Genomic DNA, 22,956 nt, shown 5'->3' on the forward strand with positions numbered 1-22,956 from the left:
GTGCTTCCAACAAATGAATGCCACTGTTTAGTTATACTTAAATAACTCAATTACGCATAAATCATTTTCTAACCTTTAAAACCTAGACAATTTTGAATGTTTTTTCTTGTTTACCTCTTCTCTCCATACAAGTGATAGTTTGTGCTGAGATATGGTTCTATGGGTGCTGGCCACCCTTGGTACTTGCCCAAGCGGCCATTCTTCATTTAAGTGTCTAGATGGTAAGTGGCAAGGAGCTCCTTGGCTGAAGGGGGATTACAGTCAAATTCTACTCTTACCAGACATCCAACCACATGCATTCTAGCAGAGTTCAGGAGCAGGAACCCTGGCTGATCATTTTTCCCCGCCTTAGCCCAGAGAATTTAAGGCCCATTATGCTGCTTTCTTCCCCCTCCCCCACCTACCCCAATACACAATTTTTAATGAATAAACTTTTACTTCAGTTTTTTTAATGTATACTTTAAAATGTTGTGTTTCCAAAATTCTTAGAGTTCCTTTTCTCAATTAGGCACAGAGAAGTCTTGGACAAATTATTTGACATTGATTACATCTTGAAGGTAAATAGTTCCTTCATTATTATCTGTATATTTTGGAAATAAGTTTGTATACAGTAAATGCACTTTATTTTCATTTGATGCTTGCTTGACTTATTTCAATATAGGCAAAAACTATCCGAGAGTTTGATGAACGGTTTACATCAGTGATGTTTGGTTACAAAACAAATGCTGATTACTACCGAGATGCCAATCCTTACCACAAACTAAAGTCCATTGAAATTCCTGTCTTGTGTTTGAATGCTTTTGATGATGTCTTCTCACCAGGTCATGGTAAGTTTACATTTCATATTTTGTGGCTGATGAACCTTTAATCCTAAAGTATTAGGCTGACAGCTGGGAGAACAATATTTAAATTCCATTGTCCACTTATTTTCACAATCAGGTTATGCTTGGTCAAGAATGTCCAAACTTATCTTTTTGGGGTGCTTAGCTGCATACCATGGAGCCTTGGAGGCCACATGTAAGGGCAAATGGCTTTGCTGGATGTGAGATCAAAATTAATCATCAGAAAATCCCATTATATGACAATTTACACCCAGTTCCCTTTACTCCTCTACCTCTAGATTCTTATTTTCCAAGTAACATGTGACCTCCTTATTTTTCTTAACAAAATGTATTACCTCACACTTATGTTGAAATTCATTTGCCAATTATATGCCCATTTTGCAAGTTTATTAAAGTCTTCTTGAAATTTGTTGCACTCTTCCTCAGTATTGACTATCTCCCCAATTTTGAAATTGTGTTTTTGATTCCAAAATCTAAACTATTAATAACAATAGTGGTTTCAGCACTGATCCTGGTTTAGAAGTTGTCCACCAATGAGGCAAAAATGCTAAAAACAGTCATCTCCAAATCTCCAGGCCCAAAATATCCTAACAGGGGAAACCAGCACATAAGATGGAGTAGCCTGGGCTTTGTGGCCGCATGTGGCCTGTAGTTGGGACAGTCATATTTGAGTTGTTTCTGGAGAAGAGAGAGGAAAGTGGCAAATGACAGGGGAGAGAAAGGGTCTCAATCAAAATGTGTTCCAGGCAAGTCAACCATACAATATAATGAGTGTGCAGGGATATAGGGTCCTGGGGGCTCATATGCAGAGATCTTTGAAGACAGCAGGACAGTGGTATAGTGCTAATCTTACTAGACCAGTAATCCTGAGGCCCAGCCTTATGCTTTGGAGACATGAGTTCAAATCCCATCACGGCAGCTGGTGGAATTTAAATTCTATTAATAAATCTGGAATTAACAGCTACTGTCAGTTATGGTGACTATGAAACTATCGGATTGTTGTAAAAACCCATCTGATTTATCGATGTCCTTTAGGGAAGGAAATCTGCCTTCCTTACCTGGCCTGGCCTACATGTGATTCTCGACCCACAACAATGTGATTGGCTCTTAGCTGGCCTCTGAAATGGCCTAGCAAGCCACTCAGTTGTGTCAAATCGCTACAGAAAATTTGAAAAGGAAGGAAACCAGATGGACCACCTGGCATCGGAAACAACAATGGCACACCCTGCCCAGTTGACCGCCTGCTGATTACCCCCTACTGCCTACCTTCTGCTGATAACTCAGTACTCCTCCATGTTGAACACCACTCGGAGGAAGCACTGAGGGTAGCAAGGCCACAGAATGTATTCTGGGTGAGGGACTTCAATGCCCATCACCGAGATTGGCTCGGTAGCATCACTACTGACCAAGCTGGCCAAGACCTGAAGGACGTATCTGCCAGACTCGGTCTGTAACAGGTGGTGAGGGAACCAACAAAAGGGAAAAACATACTTGATCTCGTCCTCACCATCTACTTGTCACAGATGCATCTGCCCATGATAGTATTGATGGAAATGACCACTGCACAGTCCTTGTGGAGACAAAGTCCTGACTTCACACTGAGGATTCCATCCGTCGTGTTGTGTGACACTACAACCGTGCTAAATGGATTAGATTCAGGACAGCTCAAAACTGGGCATCCATGAGGTGCTGTGGGCCATCAGCAGCAGCAGAATTGTATTCAACCATAATCTGTAACCTCATGGCCCAGCATACTCCTCACTCTACCATTCCCATCAAGCTAGGATCAACCCTAGTTCAATGAGGAGTGCAGGACAGCATGCCAGGAGCAGCACCAGGCATACCTAAAAATGAGGTACCAACCTAGTGAAGCTACAGCACAGGACTACATGCATGCTAAACCGTGGAAGCAGCATGCGATAGACAACCAACGGAACAGATCAAAGCTCTGCAGTCCTGCCACCTCCAGTCATAAATGGTGGTGGGAAATTAATCAACTAACTGTTGGAGGAGACTCCACAAATATCCCAGTCCTCAATGATGGGGGAGCCCAGCACGTCAGTGCAAAAGACAAGGCGTATTTTATAATCATCTTCAGAAGTGCCAAGTGCCGAGAGGATGATTCATCTCGGCCTCCTCCTGAGGTCCCCAACATCACAGATGCCAGTCTTCAGCCAATTCGATTCACTCTATGTGATATCAAGAAATGGTTGAAGACACTGGATACAGCATAGACTATGGGCCCTGACAACATTCCAGCAGTAGTACTCAAGACTTGTGCTCCAGAACTAGCTGCGCCCCCAGCCAAGCTCTTGAGGTACAGCTACAATATTGGCATCTACTTGACAATGTGGAAAATTACCCAGGTATGCCCTGCCTACAAAAAGCGGGACAAATCCAATCCAGCCAATTACCACCAATCAGTCTACTCTCAATCATCAGCAAAGTGGTGGAAGGTGTTGTCAACAGTGCTATCAGGCGGCACTTACACAGCAATAACCTGCTCACCAATGCTCAGTTTGGGTTCTGCCAGGTCCGCTCAGCTCCTGACCTCATTACAGCCTTGGTCCAAACATGGACAAAAGAGATGAATTCCAGAGGAGGTGAGAGACAGCCTTTGATAACAAGGCAGCATTTGCACGAGCATGGTGACCAGGAGCACTAGCAAAATTGAAGTCAATGGGAATCAGGGGTAATATTCACCACTGGTCGGAGTCATACCTAACACAAAGGAAGGTGGTTGTGGTCACAGGAGGCCAATCAGCTCAGCCCCAGGACATCGTTGCAGGAGTTCCACAGGGTAGTGTCCTAGGCCCAACCATCTTCAGCTGCTTCATCAATAACCTTCCCTCCATCATAAGGTCAGAAGTGGGGATGTTCGCTATTGATTGCACAGTGTTTAGTACCATTCGCAACTCCTCAGATACTGAAGCAGTCTGTGTCCATATGCAGCAAGACCTGGGCAACATTCAAGCTTGCGCTGATAAGTGGCAAGTAACATTGGCACCACACAAGTGTCAGGCAATGACCATCTCCAACAAGAGAGAATCTAACCATCTCCCCTTGACATTCAACGGCATTACTATCACTGAATCACCCACCATCCACATCATGGGGGTTAACATTGAGCAGAAGCTTAACTGAATCAGCTATATAAATACTGTGGGTACAAGAGCAGGTCAGAGGCTGGGAATTCTGTGGCGAGTAACTTACCTCCTAACTTCCCAAAAAGCCTGTCCACAACCTACAAGCCACAAGTCAGGAGTATGGTGAAGTACTCCCTACTTTCCTGGATGAGTGCAGCTGCAATAACACTCAAAAAGGTCAACACCATCCAGGACAAAGCAGCCCGTTTGATCGGCACCCAATTCTTCACCATAAATATTTGCTCGCTCTATCACTGGCTCACAGTGGCAGCAGTATGCTCCATATACAAGATGCACTGCAGTGACTCACAATGCCAGAGACGCCTAAAGACGTCACGTGAAATGTTCACAGCAATTTGTAAGATCCTGCAGCATGACCTGCAACCGCTTGGCTTTGGTGGGAATCCCATGCCAGTTGCCCTCAAGGTGACTGCTCCACTCAATCTATTGCTCGAGGGCCCTTCCAGGGATCCACGGGTGACATATGTGGCATACCACAGTCTCCGACCCATAGGTGCATCAAAGAGGTGACCAATGCTCTTTTTCGATTTGCCAATGAACATTTTCATCTGAAACCAAAAAAATGATTGATGAGATTGCAACGAATTTTAAAGTAAATAAAGATGTATTTAAACTTCTGGAAGTGTTGCACAATATTTACAGTACCCATGCCACCTTCGTGCTCAAAACTGTTCTTTTTCCGCTTCTCCCACTATGTCTAGGTGCTACCCCGACATTAGCAGCTGAGGTAGAGGTAGTCTGCTCAGTGCACTGGCCCTTGCTGTAGATGATCGTGGCGGGCCTTGATGACTCCATCCTACTGGGGGTCTGCAGCAATGTGCTTGAGTACCCCCCTGTGTGCTCGCCTGCTGGAGGTAAGAGATTCAGTGTCGGGGGGAGGATAAGACGCCACTTCGCCTAGGGTGTCCTGACAGGAAGGCCCCAGGACAGCTGGCACACTCTCCTCCTCCATCTGGGTGCACGTTGGTACCTGCCTGTCTCCTTGAGACGAAGGAGCACCTGAAAGGAGGTCCAGGTTCCTCCTCCCCCTCTTGCTTAGACTGTGCTGTATGGAGCCCATGCAACAGCGATGGAATGCAGGTCAGATCGCATATGGCTTGAGTGCTCAACCAGACTCGCCACGGAGCTCGCCAAACTCTCGACTGAGGAAGCCAAATGCTCTAATGCCTGGGACATGGCAGACGACATGGCCTGCATGGACTCCTCCACGGCACGCGTAAAGCCACGCATGATCTCTGGCATCTCCAACATATTTTCCACATGGCTTTGCTGCACATCCAGCAGACTCCTCATAGCAACAAACAGAGAATCATTATGAGCGTGGGGCTGAGCAGGGGCCTGGTCCTCAGCAGTCCTCCGATTGTCTGGGTACTCGGCTGGGACATGCTCCCTCAGCTGCTGGGACATGTCTGTGTCGTGTACACCAGTTTGTGACCCAGATTCTAATCTTAGACCCCTCCCAATGGACTGTGTGGATGTATCTGCGCTGGTGGAGGTGGAAGAAGAGGCAGGTGACGGGCACCCTCAGGGGCATTGTCTTCTTCTTCCTCCCCATAGGAAGCTTCGCTACCACAGAAAGCAGTTAAGGCCAAAACATTGTATGTTTTCAAGAAGGAGTTAGATCTAGCTCTTGGGGTGAAAGGGATCAAAGGATATGGCGGGGGGGGGGGGGAAAGCGGGAACAGGTTACTGAGTTGGATGATCAGCCATGATCATAATGAATGGCGGAGCAGGCTCGAAGGGCCGAATGGCCTACTCCTGCTCCTATTTTCTATTTTTATATGTTTCTATGTTAGGAGGAGTCTTGGGCCTCATGGCTTTCAGACACCCAAGTGCGACCACTTGCAGTGGAGACACACACAGAAGCACGAGTTTGCACACTTTCATTGGGTGTGCACACATGGCTACAAGACTGAAGATGATACTTCATCCTTACGCCTTGAGGATCCTGCCATGCCATTTGATATTGCCCTGCCTCCCTCCTCTTGCAATATGTGAAGCCTCTTCTTCAGCCAGTGTCAGGACTCTGCGTCAGCGACACCTCCACCTGTCTTGGTGCACTCATGCTGCCTTTGTCCTGCAGGAGACAGTGCAGATTGAATTAGATTTTTTTAGGATGCATCACGACCATTGTAAACATGCATCAACATCACTCATTCTCGACTGGTTTTCGCACGACACATCCAAGAACATCAACAATGCCACCGTCGACTTAGCGCAAAATCATTTTGTGTGTGGCATCAAGGCTGCTCATGCAATCCAATGCATGCCGTGTTTGTCCTCTGTCTTAATGAGACGAAGCCAGGTTGAAAAACAATGGAACAGCTTTGCCAAAACCACTTACCCTCGCTGATCTCAGCATGTCATTGATGCGCTTGCGACACTGTACCCAGGTTCTACGAGTGGCCCCACAGTTCGAAACCTCCTCTGCTACCTCCATCCAGGTCGCCTTGGTCAGGCGGGAGGGTCTTCCCACTCCATCTGCAGGGAAGAGGACCTCCTGCCTTTCCCTAACGGCCTGGAGGGGAACCTGCAGAGAGGCATCACTGAACCTTGAGGTGGGATGCTGCCTGCTGGTTGACATTTTCTTTTGTGTTGCTGCAGAAAAAATGTAAACATTGTGAAGTGGGTGCTGGATTACAAAAATTAAAGGAGGCAAAAGCATTTTGAATTTATTTTAAGCTCCATTTCAGGCTCCGATGCAGAGACTTACATGACAGAAAGGCTTCTGATCCTAGAGGCTGCAAGCGCAAAATGCTTTATAGCCGTGGCGATCATGCTGCTTGGCCCATGGTGGGTTCCACCAATGAAAGGCCGTCCCACTGCATAATCCCAAGTGTCCCCCGTGCCTTTCGCTGCAGGTTTAATTTGCATATGATATCATGGAGGAAATGAGAATAATGGCGGAAGCAAAAGTTATGCCAACTTCCGGTTCCACCAACGGGAACGCCGCAAGACTCATAAAATCCTGGCCACGGTGTTGGTCAGCCCTGAAAATTGACATCCCTTGTGAGGGCTGTTTCTGAATAGGATAAGTTCATGTCTGCACTTACTCTATTTTTTAAACTGTTTTGAAGTGGCTGTGGGAGCTGTGTGTTGCTAGGAACGCAGATTTTGTGAGCATGGTGGATTTTCAGCGATACAGAAGGGATGTTGACTGGAGTAGTAATATACTAGGGAGAGCTGCTTCTCAGGAGAAGTTGTCCAGAATCAGATGGTGATGAATGTCTCTGGCTGCTGGCAGAGAGTTTTTCTTGGTATTCTCTTCTTGTTTTTGTTTGTCATTTACATCCCTGTTGCTTTCTGTCACCTTCCTCTTTTGTGTCCTCCGAAGCAAGCATATGCAGGATTCAGCAGACCACTACTTTCCCTGGCACTCCTGCTGGACTGTACTGCAACACCCACCAAATTTAACAAACCCTTCAAAACTTGGCTTCAGTATTCCAATTGTGTGTTTTAATACCATCATGGTGACAGAATGGGCCCCATTTATTGTAGTTCTGCTTGTGTCCAAGGCTGCAGGTAGTAAGTAGCCTTTATCACCCAGGTTGAGACTGGATACTTGCCTTTGTCTTAGAAAAGTGATAGCACTGTGGAGCAGTTTAATATTACAAAATCTAGACAGCTCCTAGTAAAACAAGCATTTATATGCTTGATCCACTGTTGGTGGTCCAGACTAGCTGCACATTCACGTAGTGGTAACCTTCCCCCTTCATGTAAGCAACAGAATTGGTAGGAGAGAACATGCAGCAACATGTGTGGGTTTTTCTTCGGCACTTTGAACTTCAGGGAAATTGGCCATTCTAAAAAATCCCATCACTCCTCATGTCAAACATCTATAGGGAAGATGATGAACTGTCTCGCTCGGAAAGGCAAAGCATCGGTCACTTGCCTGAATCATCTGTGAGAAATGTTACAAATATCATCACAAATGTTGTTAACAAATAGTTACAAATATGGCAAAGTAGGCTAGAATGAGCCTGTGGCAAAGAAATTCATTACATTTAAAACCTTATGAACTTCTGAGCTTCCAGAGGCATGGACGAGAGATCAACTTACATACATAATTACAGACTAATTTGAAAATTATAGGAGGAATGGTTGCACCCAATACACAGGTGGATGTCCTACTGTGCACTATTCTTAGTCAGGAATGCTCATTCCAGAATTTTTAATGATACTGTTTGAAAACCCGGTTCTCCATTGATATTTTGCCTAAAGAAGGCAAAAGGCATCTGCAGATTTCTGCAACACCTAATGCAAGAAATTGGAGTGAACCTAATTGTACATGGGGCTGGCAAGCACCCATGTAAGTTAGCATGCAGTTCTGGTGCCTGCCTGCCCCATGCTGCCGAAAACTCTGGCACCTGGTTGCCATTGGGGAAGAAGGGGAGGGTTATCCAGGCCCCCCCCCCCAACCAGCCTCCAAAGACAGCATATAGTTCTCCTCCGACCACAAGCATAAGGGGACTACATATCCTGTCTCAGTAGCAATTCGAGGCTATCCTAAGAATCCTGCCAGATGTGCTCCTATGGCCCAGTGGAGAACTACATTTGCTGAGAACAAATCCAGCATTATTTCCTGGTCTGCACCTCCTCTCCCCAATCCAGGGCCTTTCTTGTGCCCATTTGAAGAACAATATACCTCATCTCAGGGGCATACCAGCCTCCACTCTTAAGCAAGGTATTTGACAGGCCAGGACCAAGAAAACTCCTGGTTTGGGAGTCTTTAACTTTGCCCCCTTGGCATCACTGGCCAAGGGGAGCTCTGGCCCTTGCAAGGCCCAGTTGGAGCTTCCAATGTAGGTCTGGACCCTGTGTACTTTGTTCTTGGGCAAATTATATGCCGTCCTGCTGGAGTTTTGGCCCAGAATTCTCAGTAGTTTGTAGAATTTCTAAATGTGTTAGGGTATGGCAGGATGTGATAATGCTTGCTAATGTAAAGCAAAAATTAAGTGGTTTGCCTTGGCTTCATAACAAATGGAATAGCTATGTTAAATTGGATTGTGGTTCTCTGAAGGTCTATTGTCCTTGAAAAGTGCTTTGCATTGATTTTTTTGTTCCAGTTGTTGAATGATAAAATGAGCTAATGTATTTCTTGTGCTTTTCAAATACCTGCTCACAGATATTAATGTTCAAAAGGTCAATGGATGTTTCCTTATAAGTTATGTATTTCAAACTTGGACATAAACCAACATTATATGTTATAAAAAAAAGGAGAAATCGAGTGACCTTTTTCCATTATTGGTCAGGTGGAGACAGCAGAAGCCTTGCACTGAGGGTTTTCCTTCCAGTGGGGTCTGAGCCCATCTAACCTTCCAAGGTCAGGCCTCATTATCTATGCATAATAAACTCTGAGTGTGTAATAGGCCAGTAATCAGGTGGCTACTGTTTGGGAGCAGGATATCCAGTGCTGATTTTTTGTTTTATTCTTTCATGGGATGTGGGCATCGCAGGCCAGGCCAGCATTTATTGCCCATCCCTAATTGCCCTTGAACTGAGTGGCTTGCTAGGCCATTTCGAGGGCATGTAAGAGTCAACCACATTGCTGTGGATCTGGAGTCACATGTAGGCCAGACCAGGTAAGGACAGCAGATTTCCTTCCCTAAAGGACATTAGTGAACCAGATGGGTTTTTACAACAATCGACAATGGTTTCATGGCCATCATTAGACGAGCTTTTAAATTCCAGATTTATTAATTGAATTCAAATTCCACCTTCTGCTGTGGTGGGATTCAAACCCATGTCCCCAGAGCAATACCTGGGTATCTGGGTTACGAGTCCAGTGACAATACCAGTACGCCACCGCCTCTGCAGGGATTTAAAGATCCAGCTTCAAGCGGATTGCATTTTTGTGGTCAGCATATTCAAGACATATTAAGATAGAGCTAGAATGCAGTCAAGGCATGGATGTGCCTCAAGATTTGAAGATGCAGCAGCAAAAGTACTGTTAGAAGTATGGTGGAGGTTTGACTGTCCAGGGCACCCCCACCACAGGAGAACAATGAAGTGCATGGAAATAAGTGGGGCTCCAAGTTAATGATGTTTCCAACACTGCATAGGTCTGGCTGCAAATTCATAACATTTAGAGAGCTCACCAAATCAACCAAGGTAAAATTACTCATCATTACCATGTACAAAGTAATTGAACAATATATTCTGTCAAAAATTCTTTCCTTCCACTCAGGCTATCTAACAGCCCTTTGAAACCCTACCATACACACCCATTCTGAAGCTGCAACTTATATCTCTACCTAATTCTTACCACACCAATACATTTCATCCAAAGAATCTTTCTAAATATGCATGAATGCATGTACATTTAATCAGTTATAATGGTCTACAGAATGATCACTTGGGTGTCAGTAAATGTGCTCTTGACTGTTTTAGCCTCTCAACTCCTTTTCTCAGCTTGTAAGCAAGGAAGCGTTTGTAGGAGGGAGCAGATACACATAGGTGCAGGCTCCCATAGCACTAAGGCCTGAGTTCCTGCAAAGAGGGCATCCCAAGAATTATTGGCAGGGTAGGGGGGAGATTTCTAACCGGTATTCAGTACTGAGTACCAATGGGAGAGAGGATTCCTCTGGAGAGTGCAGCGAGAGTCATGACCAGAGCACCATGGGTGGCTCAGCTATGCAAGGAGGGAGGAGAAAGGACAAGAGAGCAATAGTGATAGGGGATTCTATAGTTAGGGGAACAGATAGGTGTTTCTGTGGTCGCAGACGTGATTCCAGGACGGCATGTTGCCTTCATGATGCAAGGGTCATGGATATCACTGAGCGGCTACAGAGCATTCTGGAGGGCAAGGGTGCACAGCCAGAAGTCATGGTCCACATTGGTACCAACGATATAGGAAGAAAGCGGGATGAGGTCCTGCAGGCTGAGTTTAAGGAGTTAGGAATGAGATTAGCAAGCAGGACCCCAAAGGTAATAATCTCCATATTTCACCCAGGGCCACGTGCTGGTGAATATAGAAATAGGAAAATATACCAGATGAATGCGTGGCTGAAGCGATGGTGCAGGAGGGATGGCTTCAGATTTCTGGGGCATTGGGACCGGTTCTGGGGAAGGTGAGACCTGTACAAGCTGAACAGTCTGCACATGAATAGGGCTGGGACAAATATCCTTGCAGGAAGATTTGCTAGTGCTGTTGGGGATGGGAACCTGAGCGCAGTCTTAGATCGGACAATTTCAGGGCAGAGAACAGGAGGCAGAGAATTAACGAGTGACTCTGAAAGGCAGAAGAAGCAAAGGTTAAAAAGTGTGCAACACAGGAATTTGGCAGTGTTAAAGGGTATTTATTTAAATGCAAGGAGTATAGTAAATAAAGCCGATGAGCTGAGGGCACAGATAAACATATGGCAATACAATATTGTTGCTATAACGGAAATTTGGCTTAAAGAGGGGCAAGAATGGCAACTCAGCATCCCTGGATATAGAGTTTTCAGGCGGGATAGAGAGGGATATTAAAAAAGGAGGGAGTGTAGCATTATTAGTTAAAGAATCAATAACAGCTTTGTGGAGGGGTGTTCTGCTAAATGAATCATCAAATGAGGCCTTATGAGTGGAGCTCAGAAATACAAAAGGGGCAGCCACACTACTAGGAATGTACTATAGACCCCCAAATAGTGAGAGGGAGGTAGAAGAACAAATATGTCGGCAAATTTCTGAGTGCAAAAATTATAGGGCAATAATAGTTGGGGATTTCAACTACACCAGTATCAACTGGGATACAAACATGGCATGGAGGGAACAAAATTCTTGAACTGTGTTCAAGAGAACTTTTTTAGCCAGCACTTAACAAGCCCAACGAGAGGCAGTGCAATTCTGGATTTAGTCTGCGGTAATGAAGCTGGGCAAGTGGAGGAAGTAACAGTGGGTGACCATTTTGGAGATAGAGACCAAAATATAGTAATTATTAGCATAATCATGGAAAAGGACAAAGATAAAACAGGAGTAAAAGTTCTATATTGTGGGAAGGCAAATTTTAAGAAACTGAGAGGTGTCCTGGTGAAAGTGGACTGGATGCAGCTACGTGAAGGAAAATCAGTGGTAAACCAGTGGTAAACATTCAAAAGCAAGATACTACAGGCACAGTGTGGGCATGTCCCCACTAAGATCAAGGATGGAACTGCCAAATCTAGAGCCCCTTAATTATCTACAAGCTCACAGGGTAAGTTAAAGCAGAAAAAGAAAACTAATGATGATTACAAAAATCTTAATACTTTAGAAAGCCTAGAGGAGTATAGAAAATGCAAGGGTGAAGTAAAAAAGGAAATTAGAAAAGCAAAGGACATGAAAAATTATTGGCAGGTAAAATCAAGGAAAACTCGAAGATATTTTATCAGTACGTTAAGAGCAAGAGGATAACTAAGGGAAAGGTAAAGCCTATCAGAGATGTACAAGAGAACTAATGCGTGGATGCAGAAGATGTGGGCAGGGTTCTTAATGAGTACTTTGTCTCTGTCTTCACAAAGGAGAGGGATGATGTAGGCACTTTAGTTAAAGAGGAGGAGTGTGAAATATTAGATACGATGAGCATAATGAGAGAGGAAGTACTAAAGGGTCTGACATCCTTGAAAGTGGATAAGTCACCAAGGCCAGATGGATTGCATGCCAGGGAGGAAATAGCGGATGCGCTGAGGATCATCCTCAAATCCTCATTCGATACAGGAGAGGTACCAGACAATTGGAGATCTGCGAAAGTTGTACCATTGTTTAAACAAGGTGCAAGGGATAGACCAAATAATTATAGGCCAATCAGTCTGACCTCAGTGGTGGGTAAATTGTTAGAATCTGTTCTGAGGGACAGGATAAACTGCCACTTAGAAATGCATGGATTAATCAGGGATAATCAGCATGGATTTGTTAAGGGAAGGTCATGTCTTACTAACAATTGAGTTTTTTGAGGAAGTAACAAGAAGGATTGATGAGGGTAGTGCAGTGGATGTGGTCTACATGGATTTTAGTAAGGCATTTGACAAGGTCCCACATGGCAGCCTGGTCAGTAAAATGAAGGCCCATGGGATACAGGGGAATGTGGCAGGTTGGATCCAGAATTGGCTCAGGGACAGAAAACAAAGGGTAGTAGTCGACGGATGTTTTTGTGAATGGAAAGCTGTTTCCAGTGGCGTTCCAATGGGCTGTGTTGGGTCCTTGCTGTTTGTGGTATATATTAATGATCTGGACTTAAATGTGGGAAATTTGCCGATGATACAAAAATTGTGGTTGACAGTGAAGAGGATAGCCATAGACTCCAGAAAGATATCAATGGTTTGGTTGAGTGGGTGGAAAAGTGGCAAATGGAATTCAATCCAGATAGGTGTGAGGTAATGCATTTGGGAATTTAAGGTGATTGGTAGAAGGATTATAGGGCACATGAGGAAAAACTTTTTTACCCAGAGGGTGGTGGGTGTCTGGAATTCACTGCCAGGAATGATGGTGGAGGCAGAAACCTCAATTCTTTTAAAAGGTACCTGGACATGCACCTGAAATGCTGTAACCAACAAGGCTATGGACCAGGTGCTGAAAGGTGGGATTAGATTGGGCGGCTAGTTTTTTCAGCCGGCACGGACACGACGGGCTGAATAGCCTCCTTCTGTGCTGTAATTTTTCTATGGTTCTATGGCTCTATTAAAGTCTGAAGTCTCCATGAGGGTGAATGATCCACTAATTGTTTCCAGTATTTTCTGCTTTTGTTCTATTAACCACAAACCTAGCACTACCCTTCTCGTATTCTTATTTTCTCTCATTACACACACTGACTGCTCCAAATATGCATTTAAATACAATACCATATCATATTCTCATGGAAGAAATGTTTTAAAGACTTCATGCAGCCAGAAACTTTGGGCAGAATTTTACCAAGCCGACTCACTAGCACTAGGGGATTGGAAACTCCTTTGTGAAAAAAATAGGCTTTGCCATGGCTGTTTAGCTCAGCCATACGACCGTACGAACTAGGAGCAGAAGTAGGCCATTTGGCCCGTCGAGCCTGCACCGCCATTCAATAACATTATGTCTGATCTGTTTCTGTCTCGAATTCCACACTCCCATCTACCCCTGGTAATCTTTGATTCCCTTGCCTAACAAGAATCTATCTACCTCCACCTTAAAAATATTCAATGACCCATCTCCACCACCACCTGAGGCAGAGAATTTTAAAGTTGTACAACCCTCTGAGAGAAAAGAATTTTCCTCGTCTCTGTCCTAAAAGGGCAACCCCTAATTTTAAAACAGTTCCCCCTAGTTCTGGACTCCTTTCCACATCCACCTTGTCAAGACCATTCAGGATCTTATAGACTTGAATCAAGTCTCCCCTCATTCTTCTAAACTCCAGTGAAAACAAGCCAAGTCTGTCCAATCTTTCCTCATAAGATAACCTACTCATTCCAGGTATTAATCTAGTAAACCTCCTCTGAACCGCCTCAAATGCATTCACATCTTTCCTTAAATAAGGAGACCAAAACCGAACACAGTATTCGAGATGTGGTCTCACCAATGCCCTGTATAACTGAAGCATAACATCCTTACTTTTATTTTCAATTTCTCTCGTAATAAAGGATAGCATTCCATTAGCCTTATTTATTACTTGCTGTACCTGCATACTAACTTTTTGTGACTCATGCATTAGAACACCGAGCTCCCTCTGCATCCCAGAATTCTGCAGTCATTCTCCATTTAAGAAATACTCTGCTTTTTTAATCTTCCTGCCAAAGTGAACAACTTCACATTTTGTCACATTATACTCCATCTGCATGTTTTTTCCCCCACTCACTCAACCTATCTATATCATAGAGTCATAGAGTTATATAGCACAGAAACAGGCCCTTCAGCCCATCGTGTCTGTGCTGGTCATCAAGCACCTAACCTAATCCCATTTTCCAGCACTTGGCCCTTAGCCTTGTATGCTATGGCGTTTCAAGTGCTCATCTAAATACTTCTTAAATGTTGTGAGGGTTCCTGCCTCTACCACCTCTTCAGGCAGTGCGTTCAAGATTCTAACCACCCTCTGAGTGAAAAAATCTTTCCTCAAATCCCCTCTAAACCTCCTGCCCCTTACCTTAAATCTATGCTCCCTGGTTATTGACCCCTCCGATAAGGGCAAAAGTTTCTTCCTATCTAACCTATCGATGCCCCTCATAATTTTGTATACCTCAATCATGTTCCCCATCAGCCTTCTCTGCTCTAAGGAAAACAACCCTAGCCTTTTCAGTCTCTCTTCATAGCTGAAATGCTCCAGCCCAAGCAACATCCTGGTGAATCTCCTCTGCACCCTCTCCAATGCAATCACATCCTTCCTATAGTGTTTGTATACACAGTACTCCAGCTGTGGCCTAACTAGCGTTTTATACAGCTCCATCATAACCTCCCTGCTCTTATAATCTATGCCTTGGTTAATAAAGACAAGTATCCCATATGCCTTCCTAACCATCTTATCTACCTGTGCTGCTGCCTTCCGTGATCTATGGACAATTACACCAAGGTCCCTCTGACCCTCTGTACTTCCTAGGGTCCTACCATCCATTGTATATTCCCTTGCCTTGTTAGTCCTCCCAAAATGCATCACCTCACACTTCTCAGGATTAAATTTCATTTGCCACTGCCCCGCCCATCTTACCAGCCTATCTATATTGTCCTGTAATCTAAGGCTTTCCTCCTCACTATTTTGACACCACCAATTTTCGTGTCATCTGCGAACTTACTGATCATACCTCCTATATTCACATCTAAATCATTAATGTACACTACAAACAGCAAGGGTCCCAGCACCGATCCCTGCGGTACCCCACTGGTCACAGGCCTCCATTCACAAAAAAAACTCTCGACCATCACCCTCTGCCTCCTTCCACTAAGCCAATTTTGGATCCAATTTGCCAAATTACCCTGGATCCCATGGGATCTTACCTTCTTAACCAATCTCCCATGCAAGACCTTATCAAAAGCCTTACTGAAGTCCATGTAGACTACATCAACTGCTTTACCCTCATCTAAACATCTAGTCACCTCCTCGAAAAATTTAATCAAGTTAGTTTGACACGATCTCCCTCTGACAAAGCCATGCTGACTATCCCTGATTAATCCCTGCTTTCCAAGTGGAGATTAATCCTGTCCCTCAATCCCTGTTCCAATCATTTCCTAACCACTGATGTTAAACTCACCGGCCTCTAATTACCTGGTTTATCCCTGCTACCCTTCATGAATAATGGTACCACATTCGCTGTCCTCCAATCCTCTGGTACCTCTCCTGTGGCCAGAGAGGATTTGAAAATTTGTGTCAGAGCCCCTGCTATCACCTCCCTTACGTCACATAACAGCCTGGGATGCATCTCATCTGGGCCTGGGGATTTATCCACATTTAAGCCTGTTAAAACAGCTAATACTTCCTCCCTTTCAATGCTAATATGTTCATGTATATCACAATCCCCCTCCCTGATCTCTACACCTACATTGTCCTTCTCCATAGTGAACACAGATAAAAAGTAATCATTTAAAATCTCACCTATGGCCCCTGGCTCCACACACAAATTGCCACTTTGGTCCCTAATGGGCCCTACTCGTTCCCTGGTTATCCTCTTGCCCTTAATATACTTATAAAACGCCTTAGGATTTTCCTTTATCTTGCCCGCCAGTGTTTTTTCATGTCCCTTCTTCGCTCTCCTCATGACTTTTTTAAGTACCCCCGGCCGCTACACTTTCTGTACTCTTCTAGTCACTCTGCTGGTTTCAGCACTCTGAATTTGCCATAAGCCTCCTTTTTTTCCCTTATCCAATCCTCTATATCCCTTGACATCCAGTGTTCCCTGGACTTGTTGGTCCTAAACTTCACCTTAACGGGTACATGTTGGTTCTGAACTCTCACTATTTCCTCTTTGAATGACTCAAACTGGTCTGAAGTAGACTTTCCTACAAGTAGCTGCTCCCAGTCCACTTTGGCCAGATCCCGTTTTATCATATTGATATCAGTTTGAAATTGAAATTGGCCTTCCCCCAATTCAGTACCTTTATTTCTGGTCCATCTTTGTCCTTTTTCATAACTACCTTAAATCTTACCGAGTTATGGTCACTATCCCCGATAATTTTCCCCCATTGACACTTCTACCACTTGTCTGGCTTCATTCACTAGGATTAGGTCTAGTACTGTCCATTCTCTTGTAGGACGTTCTACGTACTGGCACAAAATGCTCTCCTGTATGCATTTTTAAGAATTCCGCCCCCTTTAAGCCTTTTACACTAAGACTATCCCAGTTGATATTGGGGAAGTTGAAATCCCCTACTATTATTACCCTATTATTTTTACACCTCTCTGAGATTTGCCTACATATTTGCTCCTCCATCTCTCCCTGACTATTTGGAGGCCTGTAGTACACTCCCAGCCAAGTGATTGCCCCCTTTTTGTTTTTAAGTTCTACCCATATGGCCGCATTTGAGGAACCTTCTAAGATATCATCCCTCCTTACTGCAGTAATTGACTCCTTGATCAACAGTGCAATGCCACCTCCTCTTTTACCCCCCCCCCCCCCCCCCCCAACATCTCGCCTTGTATACCCTGGAATATTTAGCTGCCAGCCCTGCCCCTCCCTTAACCATGTCTCTGTGGTAGCAATAATATCATAATCCCATGTGCTAAACAACGCCCTCAATTCATCTACCTTACTATTAAGACTCCTTGCATTAAAATAGATGCAAACCAGCCTTGCATTTTTCACTTGTGCCTTAACAGGTCTATATTTGCTCTGCCTTCCAGACTGACTCAGTTTCTCTTCTATATTTGACTGCGCATCACCCCCTTCTGTACCTCCACTCTGTATCCCATCCCCCTGCCAAATTAGTTTAAACTCCCCCCCCCCCCCCCAACCCCACCAACAGCACTAGCAAACCTCCCAGTAAGGATGTTGGTCCTGTTCCAGTTCAGGTGCAACCCATCCAACTTGTATGGGTCCCACCCTTGCCAGAAACAGACCCAGTGATCCAGGAAACTAAAGCCCTCCCCTCCTGCACCATCTCTTCAGCCACACATTCATCTGCTCTCTATCCTCCTATTCCTATACTCACTAACAGGTGGCACCGGGAGTAATCCAGAGAGTACAACCTTTGAGGTCCTGCTTTTTAATCTGCTACCTAGCTCTCTAAATTCTTGTTGCAGGACCTCATCCCTCTTTCTACCTATGTTGTTGGTACCAATGTGAACCACGACCTCTGACTGTTCACCCTCCCCCTTCAGAATGTCCTGCAGCCACTCCATGACATCCTTGACCCGAGCACCAGAGAGGCAACATACCATCCTGGAGTCACGTTTGCGGTCACAGAAACGCCTATCAATACCTCTTATGATAGAATTCCCTATCACTATAGCTCTTCCACTCTTTTTCATCCCCTTCTGTGCAGCTGAGCCACCCGTGGTGCCACAGATTTGGCTCTTGCTGCATTCCCCTAAGAAGTTATCTCCCCCAACAGTATCCAAAGTGGAATATCTGTTAGATAGGGAGATGGACCCAGAGGACTCCTGCACTACCTGCCGAGTTCTTCTACTCTGCCTGGCGGTCACCCATTCCCTTTCTGCCTGAGCAGTCTTTACCTGCGGTGTGACCTCCCTGTACATGCTATCCACGATGATGTCAGCCTCGCGGAGGCTCCTCAGTGTCTCCAGCCACCGCTCCAGATCCAAAACGCGGATTTCGAGTAGCTGCAGAGGGAGACATTTCATGCACACGTGTTCGCCCTGAATACTGGAAGTGTCCCTGACTTCCCACATTGCACAGGAGGAGCACTCCACGTTGCCGAGCTACCCTGCCATGACTTACCCTTAATTTATCCCCTTAAATTACCCAGAAATTAGATTATTTGCACTAGGGACCTTGATTCCCTAAAAATAAAGCACTACCTACTATATTAAAAAAAAACTGTAGACCTTTCTCTTTACTTTTAGTTACTTACCCAGCTATTTAGAGTTATTCCCGAAAAACAGTTGTTCACCAACCAATCACCTTGCAGCTTTCTTGTGACGTCACTGCTCACTTTGTATTCAAACTCCGGCGCACCTGGACAGCTCTCCGCTCCGCTCCTGGAAGGTAAGTGACTGGGCCTCGATCCTCGGGCTCAATTTATCGGCTCTCTGCCTTCTCCCCACAGGTCCGCTCCGCTCCCAGAAGATAAGTCTGCAACCTTCTTATGTCCTCTTCACAACATACTTTCCTACCTATCTTTGTGTCATCCGCAAATTTAGCTACCATGCCATCGCTCCCCTCATCTAAGTCATTGATATAAATTGTAAAGAGTTGAGGCCCCAGCCCAGACCTCTGCGGGACTCCACTCGTCACTTCCTGCCAATCAGAAAAGGACCCATTTATGCATACTGTCTGTTTTCTGCCAGCCAGCCAATCTTTTATCCATGTGAATATGTTATCCCCTACACCATGAGCTCCTACTTTGCGCAATAACCTTTCATGTGGCACCTTGTAAAATGCCTTCTGGAAATTAAAGTACAGTACGTCAACGGGCTCCCCTTTATCCCAACCATGCTGACTATTCCCGATTACCTTGAGTTTTTCTACGTGCCCAGCTACAACCTCCTTAATGATCGATTCTAACACCTTCCCCATGACAGATGTCAAGCTAACTGGCCTATAGTTAACCTTTTTCTGTCTCCTCCCCTTCTTGAAAAGAGGGGTTATATTTGCTACTTTCCAGTCTGATGGAACTTTTCCAGAATCCAGCGAATTTTGAAAATTTAACACCAACACATCTACTCCCTCATTAGCCACCTCTTTTAAGACCCTAGGACGAAGTCCATCAGGACCCAGGGACTTGTCAGCCCGCAGCTCCATCAGTTTTGTCAGTACTGCTTCCCTGGTGATTGTAATTTCAGCAAGTTCCTCTCTTCCTTTCATCTCCTGATTTACAGCTATCACTGGAATGTTTTTTGTTCGGCCACATTTGGAATACTGCGTGCAGTTCTGGTCGCCACATTACCAAAAGGATGTGGATGCTTTGGAGAGGGTGCAGAGGAGGTTCACCAGGATGTTGCCTGGTATGGAGGGTGCTAGCTATGAAGAGAGGTTGAGTAGATTAGGATTATTTTCATTAGAAAGACGGAGGTTGAGCGGGGACCTGATTGAGGTGTACAAAATCATGAGAGGTATAGACAGGGTGGATAGCAAGAAGCTTTTTCCCAGAGTGGGGGATTCAATTACTAGGGGTCACGAGTTCAAAGTGAGAGGGGAAAAGTTTAGGGGGGATATGTGTGGAAAGTTCTTTACGCAGAGGGTGGTGGGTGCCTGGAACGCGTTGCCAGCGGAGGTGGTAGACGCGGGCACGATAGCGTCTTTTAAGATGTATCTAGACAGATACATGAATGGGCAGGAAGCAAAGAGATACAGACCCTTAGAAAATAGGCGGCAGGTTTAGATAGAGGATCTGGATCGGCGCAGGCTTGGAGGGCCGAAGGGCCTGTTCCTGTGGTGTAATTTTCTTTGTTCTTTGTTCTTTGTTTGTATCCTCTATAGTGAAGACAGAAGCAAAATATTTATTCATTTCATCCGCCATTTCCTTATTATCTACTATTAACCCCCCATTCTCACTCTCTAGAGGACCAACACTCACTTTACTTATTCTTTTTGCTTTTTAAATACCTGCAGAAACTCTTGCTATCCAATTTTACATTTCTAGCTAGCTTCCTCTTGTACTCTAATTTCTTTCTCCTGATTAACCTTTTAGTCATTCTCTGTCGTTCTTGATATTCTGACCAATCATCTGACCTGCCACTCATCTTTGCACAATTATATGCTTTTTCCTTAAGTTTGATGCTTTCCTTAACTTTTTTAGTTAACCACTAAATGTCGTAGGAATATACTTATTCTGAGTATTCTGAAATATCCCCTTAAATGTCAGCCACTGCTTCTCTATTGATCTATCTCCTAGCCTAGTAGCCCAGTTCACTTCAGCTAACTCAGCTTTCATGCCCACATTGTTGCCCTTATTTAAGTTTAAAATACTAGTCTTAGACCCACTCCTCTCCATTTCAAACTGGATGTAAAATTCAATCATATTGTGATCGCTGCTACCTAGAGGTGCTTTTACTCTGAGGTCATTAATTAATCCTGTCACATTACACAATGCCAAGTCGAATATAACCTGCTCTCTGGTTGGTTCCAGAACATGCTGCTCTAAGAGACTATCTCGAAAGCATTTTATGAACTCCTCATCCAGGCTACTATTGCCAATCTGATTTTCCCAGTTTACAGGTAGATTAAAATCATGCATGATCATTGCCGTCCCTTTATCACAAGCACCCAATATTTCTTCATGGCATTAGCATCCTGCATCTGGTTTCCCAACCACTCACAGTGATGATGACCCGCACCTGTCAATGGAAGGTTTTCTATTTAAAGGGACCCCAGCAGGGGTCAAAATGCCTGCATTCTACATTACTTCCATAGGCTTCAGAAAGTACAATTGAAGCGCAACGTGGGAAGGCTGCCCCGTAGTTCTCTGACTCTCCTCTGAAGTTCCTGATGCAGGCTGTGAGGGCCTGCAAAGATGTGTTGTTCCCCCCTGATTGGTGGAAGAGACCAGCCTCTCAAACCAGTAAGGCATTATGGAAAGTGGCAGATGCAGTCAGCAGCAGGAGTGTGGTCCCTCAAACCTGCATGCAGTGCTGCAAGAGATTTGATTACCAACCCTAACACTCTGACTTCCCCAGCATTCTCTGTATAGCACTCTTCAGACCAACACACCTTGAAGCTCCATTCATGCCTCTCTCTTGAGGCACCTCCTCACATCCCGATCTAAACACCTGAGCCAACATTGACATTCACCCTCTTCTTAGTGCCATCTCACGTCTGTCCCTCACAGTCACCCTCCTCTCCACACAATCCAATTCTCACACTCCATAGCTCTCCGCTTTCTCTTCTTGCAGAAGAGAATACAGAACTCCAGGGAGAGACAGGGAACCGGGGGGTGGCCCTCCAGTGTTGGGAACCCTGACTGCTGTAGGGTGGAGGAGTGCCTGACCATTCGCAATGGAAAGATGAGGACTCCCAAATACCTGGTGACTGAATTTGAAATCACACTACCACTTGGCACATGACAGTCACTAATGTCGATTTGCAGTCACCACTAACTGAAATGTGAATATCTGCACAATTTTGACTTTTTATCCTGTTCCTAAGTCAGTTCTAGTTCATATTTTTCATCTCCACAGGTCCTTCAAGCGTGACACAGGATCTGGAGCAAGCAGAGGCCGAGGAGTCCTCAGAGGAGGTTGCCCACTCTGAGGAAGGACTGTCACACAACACCTGCACACCCTCCACAAGCTCACACACACACCTCACTGGGGACTACAAGAGAATAACTAAGTTGTCACATGGTGAGGCAAACATCACATGTCAGCAGTAGCAGCTGTTGGAGACAGAGACAGCAGTGGAGAATCCCCATCAGAGGACGCAGGACACTCCAAACTCTGCTCAGCTGGACACAGATGCTGAGCCTCGGCTGTCATCCAAAAAGAGGACACTTCTGGAGCAGCAACAGAAAACATATGAGGTTCTGGCGGCATTTCCAGAGGAACTGCGCACCCTTGGAGAGAGATTGGAGGAGTCTGTCTCACACATGAATGCCATGATATCTCAGGCCGTCGTACTGATGTCCAGTTCCGTGGAAAGAGTGGCCACCTGCATGGAGCACCAGACACAGCAGGCGTGCTTGCCCTGAGAAATGGCCTGCACACTTACTGCTGAATTTAATGAGCCCGCCACTGGGAAATGGGCACCGTTCCCATTCATCACGTGGGCGGCTGTCCCACCGTGATCACACAGCGGGTGCATAGTGGATATGCTGGGCCCCCCCCAATCACGTGGCGGGGGCGGGATGCGAGTTGCCGACTACAGTGTCAAGATGACTCTGAAGCAGGTGCTTGCGCCATATTTAAAAACCTACCAGCCCTGTAT

At 45.2% G+C, this 22,956-nt stretch overlaps 1 protein-coding gene across 4 annotated transcripts in view; it reads left to right on the top strand.

Annotated features, from left to right (window-relative positions):
- The window catches only part of abhd3 (abhydrolase domain containing 3, phospholipase), a 132,331-nt gene that overhangs the window by 97,564 nt on the left and 11,811 nt on the right, over nucleotides 1–22,956 (top strand). For 3 of the 4 annotated variants that reach the window (XM_068031717.1, XM_068031715.1, XM_068031716.1), the window contains 2 exons: nucleotides 509–557; nucleotides 662–827. The exons of the other annotated variant lie outside the window; for it this stretch is intronic. In XM_068031717.1, coding sequence (XP_067887818.1) covers nucleotides 509–557; nucleotides 662–827 — 215 coding nt within the window. The remainder of the gene's footprint in view (nucleotides 1–508; nucleotides 558–661; nucleotides 828–22,956) is intronic. 4 annotated transcript variants of the gene reach the window in all.

Source organism: Heterodontus francisci, chromosome 5, assembly GCF_036365525.1.
Source record: "Heterodontus francisci isolate sHetFra1 chromosome 5, sHetFra1.hap1, whole genome shotgun sequence".
Lineage (NCBI taxonomy): Eukaryota > Metazoa > Chordata > Chondrichthyes > Heterodontiformes > Heterodontidae > Heterodontus > Heterodontus francisci.